Source organism: Guillardia theta, assembly GCF_000315625.1.
Source record: "Guillardia theta CCMP2712 unplaced genomic scaffold GUITHscaffold_19, whole genome shotgun sequence".
Lineage (NCBI taxonomy): Eukaryota > Cryptophyceae > Pyrenomonadales > Geminigeraceae > Guillardia > Guillardia theta.
Window position 1 is genome coordinate 194,882 of NW_005434655.1, and position 5,893 is coordinate 200,774.

The window sequence follows — 5,893 nt, forward strand, 5'->3', positions numbered from 1 at the left end:
TGTCACTAATCGTCCTCCCTCCGCCCCTCTCTTGCCGTATATCCCCCATAACGGCATGCGCGCGCGACGTGAGAGAGAGAGAGAGAGAGAGAGAGAGAGAGAGAGAGCAAGACAGAGAGGCATTGCGGTAAAAGATTTTGACAGCCGTTGAAAAGCTTGTCAAATTAACCGACACAGCAGCAGTAGAGTAGTAGTAGAAGAAGAGGAGATTAGTCTCTCACTCAAACTCACATCTTGACGGAGCTCCGAGGCTCTAACCTTCCAGGCACCTCACGCTCCTACCTGCGCTGGTTCTGGACGTCACAGGGGAGATCGAGGGGGAGGGGGTCCAGGGAGAGGAGGGAGTGCCCGAGAAGGAGCCTGGGGGCAGTGGATGGTGGAGGGGTTGGGGGGTGGGGGGTGGAGGGTAGCACGACAGGAGATTTCGGAGCATAGATCCAGCTACCATACCCATGATCATCAGGTTTCCAACCAGAAGCGTCCTCAGGGTCCTCACCTGAAGCCTCAAGTTGTTGCCATCACTGCAGGTACCGATGATCTCCCTCATGCTCACTTGCTTTCCAACTTGCAAATCACCATGGCGCATTTGGATCCGTCTAGTGATGTAGAGGCGACGTGAGGGAGAAGCCTTCAATTTGTCTCACACGTCTTCATTTTCTACGGATCTTGCGCTTCTACTCCTCGTGCAAACCTCGGTTCCCGACTTGTTACTGGGGCCGCTGCTGGTGTTGGACATAGAAATGGGGTTTGCTTGTTTCACAGATTGCTACTCTCAACGATAGAGTGCATTCAGATGTTGAAGTAAACTTTTATAAAAAGTACGGAGGAGTCTGGGTAATTCATGAGCAGACGAGAGAAGGAAAGGAAACAGATTTTCACGGATGGAAAATATGAGTTTGTGAAGATGTGCATTCGTCTGCAGAGGAAAGAAAAATAGAACACTTTTATTTCATGTTCACATCGCATATCAGCTGCGAGACACCCATCAAGGCTGTTTATCCAGAGCAGGGAGTGGTGGAGTCAGTGCAGAGGACGATGTCACCGTTGTCATAGACGCTGTCGGTCACACCGAACTTGCCAAAGATGTCGTGCTTGGTAGCATAGTCAGAGGCTCCTCCGCCGAAGTTGTCGCCGTAGTTCCACACGGCTCCCTGGTTGCCAGAGGCAGAGGTGTCATCGGTGATGGTGGTAAGGGGCCACTCGGAGGAGAAGAGCTGCTGGACACGTCTGGCGTCGGAGAACTGCAGCATGAAGTCAGCATGTGATGAGGATCATCCGATGGGAGATAAGATACAGGAACAATCAATCGCAAGAATTGCAAACTCACACTCGCACAACATGGATCCACAAGGACCTCAGATTTTGTCGTTACAGGAATTGAGTGTACAAGACCAAATGCATGCAGAGCACATGAGAGAAAGTAGCGAGTGAAGAAGTAGAGAAGATGCTCATGGTAGTTGGTACTTCAGCGATTGTAAGGAGAAGAGAAGGAGGGAACTAGAGAATTGGCGAAGGAACATGCACACAACCAACTACAAAGCTTACCATCGTGCGATAGACTCTCCTCTGCTCTCTCCCGGTTTTATTGCACCGCCCCTACCCTACCCACCCTACCCCTCCCACACCCTACCCCCTCACACCAAATTCCACTATACAAAAACCTTAAATGACCCTACCCTACTACATGGCGCAAATCGTACCCAAGAAACCAATCACCCTCTGATGTTCGGTAAAAATGACGGGTACTATGCGTGGACGGGGTGCTTTGGAAGGTGCGAATGGGTGTTCGTCGGAACTGTGAAAACTGAGATATGCAGGCCCGGTTGCCATAAGGGGGATGACATATGAGGGGGTGGTAGCCTTTGTCAACTTGTAACTCTAGCCTGGGGGGTGGTGCGCGGCGCTCCAGGAATAGACTCACCGCCGGCAGCAACAATCTCTTAAAACAATGTAAGTTTGTACCAAAATAAATAAACTACTTATTTTATGGTACAAAGTTCCAAGATTGTGGTACAAATGCTGTTGGTTCCAATTGACGGGGGCTTCCGACAAATGTACCATGGGATCTTTACAACTAGTGCCTAAAACTGATATAAAGTGAATAGCAGTATATTGGCCCGCATTAATGGTACTACGGTACTAATGGGAGGCTATAACGCTCATTGTTGGACTTGTCCTTTACGTCTGGGGGTGACGGGCCTACTTTGCCTGGCGAAGGGTCAGCACACTTTTATATTTGCTCACTACATGCAAATGTATTTTTATTTATAGCCGCAAGTACTTAACTGTTAGTACCACGTGTGGGCAACATTAGTATTACCAGACTGAACAGTACTGTTTGCAGTACCAGATTCGCCTAGCCTGGGAAGTTTTGGGTTCTGGACGCTCGGCTAATAATTCGTTGGCGGGAGTATAGTACGGGTGATCAGATATGGTCAGTACTGGCTGATTATTATTTTTACTTGCCGCAGTACTGAGCAACTATATCCCGTATCCGGCGAGCCAGTTTTTTAAACTTGCCGCAGGTCAGAGTCAAAGCAAGTAGCAACGGTAGGAACCGTTCGCCGGAACTGTGACTTCCGAAGTTCGCCGCCGCTCAGTGGGCCCCGCCGGCGGCGGCGGGCGGTGCCTCACTGAGTCAGTCACCGGGCCCGGTGACGCCCGGCCGGTACTCGGGCGCCGAAAAAAAAAAGTCTGGGTCGGACTCACGACAGAGTTTGTCAGGACGGTTAAGCCTCATCCGAGGCTCAGCGGCTCGACTCCGGCCGATCCGAGCGGAGGCTCGTACCGTAGTACTGATCATCGATACTAGGCTATCATATAGCTCAGTAACTTTCAAAGAGTAAACTCCGGAACGACTACGCCGGATCAGCCTGGCACCGTGCCGCAGTGCCAGGGCCCCGCCGCCGCTGCGCCCGCCGCACCGCCGGGGACGCCGCGGCCCGGCCGCCCGGCGCCGCGGCCGCCCGGCCCGGGCCCCCGGCGGGACTCAGTGGCAGTACGGTGGGCCACTCACCGGCACGCGACGGTGCCCGGCCACTGAGTCGGTCACCGTGAAGTTCCCACGAAGGGGCTTCAAGGCCCGGGAGGCTCCCGGCGGCGGCGGCAGTAAGTTCATGATTTCACAGGCTCAGGATGGCATCCGATGATCGGAGAGTCGGCAACATCATGAGTCAGGCCCAGTAGTAGTATCATCATCATGGCATTCGTCGGTCATTGAATGACCGGCTCGGACCTCCGGAGCCGACGATCCGATCATCAACGTGTGGTGAGGAGGCCATCAGTACACTGTGGCGATGCCGAAGGGAAGCCTAGACTTTGCCTGGCCGCCAGAGTCGGACGTGCTGAGCCTGGCCGCATACGGACTCTGAATAACGATGAGCATGTGGATCTTCCTCTGCCGCCGCTTTCATCAAAGTTTGCCGCTTGAGCAAGGTCCGGTACCTGGCATGATTATCAAATACCGTGGTACTCAAGTGTGACATGCTCAAGGATCTACCCGTGCTATCGTATCGCCGCCTCGCAAGTGTCGAAGTTCACAGTTCCCAATAGGATGATCATCGGGCCCGTGCTGAGGAACATTCTGCCTGGTCCCAGGAATACTTCAGTACTTGCACACGGCCCCACCACCCTGACTTTTTGATGAGCGTGCTGAGTGCATCACTGCACTTCTCATCAGTACGCATGTGTCCTAAAGAGCTGTGTTCCCTCCAGGTTGCCATGTGTATGGTCGTGTCAACCGGGTTGCCTGTGATATTCGAAGGTGGGTAGTGATGTGCCCCCTCAGACTTGAAAGCTTGGCTCGGGATGAACAACGCAATTTGTGGCATGGTCAGTCCAACGGTCAAATCCGAACACACGGACAGTAGTGAGTCAGTCGCCACTGCTGCTGCGCCTGAACCAGGGAGACGACTTGTGCTGAGCGGCGGAGGCTTGGAGTGTTACGGCACTGATGACCTCCAGTCTGAGGCTCCTCGGCCTGTAGGTTGAGTTGCCACGGAATCATGTACAAGTTTGCAACCGTTCCGAGGCTGCGTGACTCGTCATCAGGCTGGTTCAGGCTTCGAGTCTCCAGCAGCTCAGCATTCGATAGTGAGCGATTGAAAAGCACCTGAAGAAAAGGAAAAAGCAGTGTGAGGCAGAAGAAGTTCATCATAAGGACGAGACCCATGAGAGGCAGTGGATTCGAGGATCAGTTGGATATGTGAAAGTGTTAGTTCTGGTAACGCTATCCGAGCTCTGCGAAGGTGAGCTCAAGCCTCCTCAGGGCACTCTTACATCTACATAGACAACAAGGGCTCTGTCATGTCGGCGACTCGCTCTCTGGAGTAAACCACCCCTGCTTGGCAACATGACAGACAGCGAGTGTCAGATACGAGTAGTGGTTCTCCTGCACTGTGGTACGTCAGGCAGGTTCTCAAAAGGAGCACCAGATCGCTCATGCGTTAGGTGCCACAGAACTGCTGGTGGTTCCCCTAAACTGTAAAAGGATCGTAAACAACTTCTTGAGGTGGTCTGTCCTCTTGCTGCCTATGCCATGAACCCATCTACTATGTGTGTACATCTGGGATCAACTTCATCTCACTTCCATTCACCTTGGATGAGTGGGATCCAGGAGATGTGACAAGATGTGCTTTGAGCATTTGCTGTGGCAGTCTGAAGGTGCCATATCACTGTAATGACTTGAGAGCAAAGTTTAAATTGAAGTGCAAAAAAAGGCTCAAGAATGCAAAATTTTAAATAAATAGAACACTTTTATTTCATGTTCACATCGCATATCAGCTGCGAGACACCCATCAGGGCTGTTTATCCAGAGCAGGAGGTGGCAGAGTCAGTGCAGAGGACGATGTCACCGTTGGCGTAGACGCTGTCGGTCACACCAAAGCTGCCAAAGATGTCGTGCTTGGTAGCATAGTCAGAGGCTCCTCCGCCGAAGTTGTCGCCGTAGTTCCAGGAGGCACCATCGTTGCCCTCAGCGCTGCTGTCATCGGTGATGGTGGTAAGGGGCCACTCGGAGGTGAAGGTGGAGGTGAGCTTCTGGATACGTCTGGCGTCGGAGAACTGCACCATGTGATCAGTTCATATGTTACAGGATCAGAGGTGAATTCAATCACTGTGACGAATTGAGTCATCAGCATCATGTAACATCAATCACATCACAACCATCAGCAGGACATCGGATATCGCTCACCATCTTGCGATGAAGGCCGAAGCAATCCCTCCTGTATTTATTTCCTCCGTCCCTACCCCCTCACCCCACCCTACCCTACTCAACCATACCAAGGAACCCTTTGTTTCTCGGCGACTGGAACCCGAAAATGTACCCGGCCGTCTCTGTGACTGAGGGGCCCGGACTGCTGGGGTGGTGGAGCGATTGGATCCCCTTGTTCGTAGGGGTAAGGGGTGGTAGGGTAGGCTAGTAGGCCAATGGACTTCCGGTGTAGACAGACTCTGATAGGGGTACTTTGCTCAGGGGGTCACCGTAGGGCAAAAGGGGGGTTGGGGGTCAGGTGGAGGCCCATAGACACACCGAGGTTGACCGGTAGTGACAGATCCTTTAAATTGTTTTATCCTTCATCGGTCTATTTTATTCGGAATTAGTACTAGTCCCACTGTGTTGAATCTGTACCTTTGTACTGCGTGCCCTGCCTTGCGGTACAGATCCGGATACACTCTCAAAATCTTTTTAGCGACCAGAATAGATTTCTTTTTTGCTGCCGTTGCTAATTCGGGCAGCGAACTTCGGACGGAAAGACCCCCACCCCCCATTCAAACGGGAAAACACCGAGTCAGGGGTACGGTACTGTGAGAGGCTCTGCTGAGGCGGAGGGGCTTGCCCGGCCCCAATCTTTACCCCGTGACTGATACTCGAGTCGGAATCGCCGTGACTCTT

The 5,893-nt window shown here is 52.5% G+C and overlaps 2 protein-coding genes across 2 annotated transcripts; both read right to left on the bottom strand.

Annotated features, from left to right (window-relative positions):
* Positions 1-928: 928 nt before the first annotated feature.
* GUITHDRAFT_151580 (hypothetical protein) lies at positions 929-1,242 on the bottom strand (the record flags this gene model as incomplete). The annotated part of the gene is made up of 1 exon (XM_005835929.1): positions 929-1,242. A coding segment is annotated over one exon (247 nt), but the record flags the coding sequence as incomplete, so codon positions are not given.
* Positions 1,243-4,806: 3,564 nt separating this feature from the next.
* Positions 4,807-5,070, bottom strand: GUITHDRAFT_105090 (hypothetical protein; the record flags this gene model as incomplete). Its single annotated transcript, XM_005835930.1, has 1 exon — positions 4,807-5,070. The coding sequence occupies one exon, from the start codon at positions 5,068-5,070 to the stop codon at positions 4,807-4,809; it is 264 nt and encodes an 87-aa protein (XP_005835987.1).
* Between the last annotated feature and the right edge of the window lie 823 nt (positions 5,071-5,893).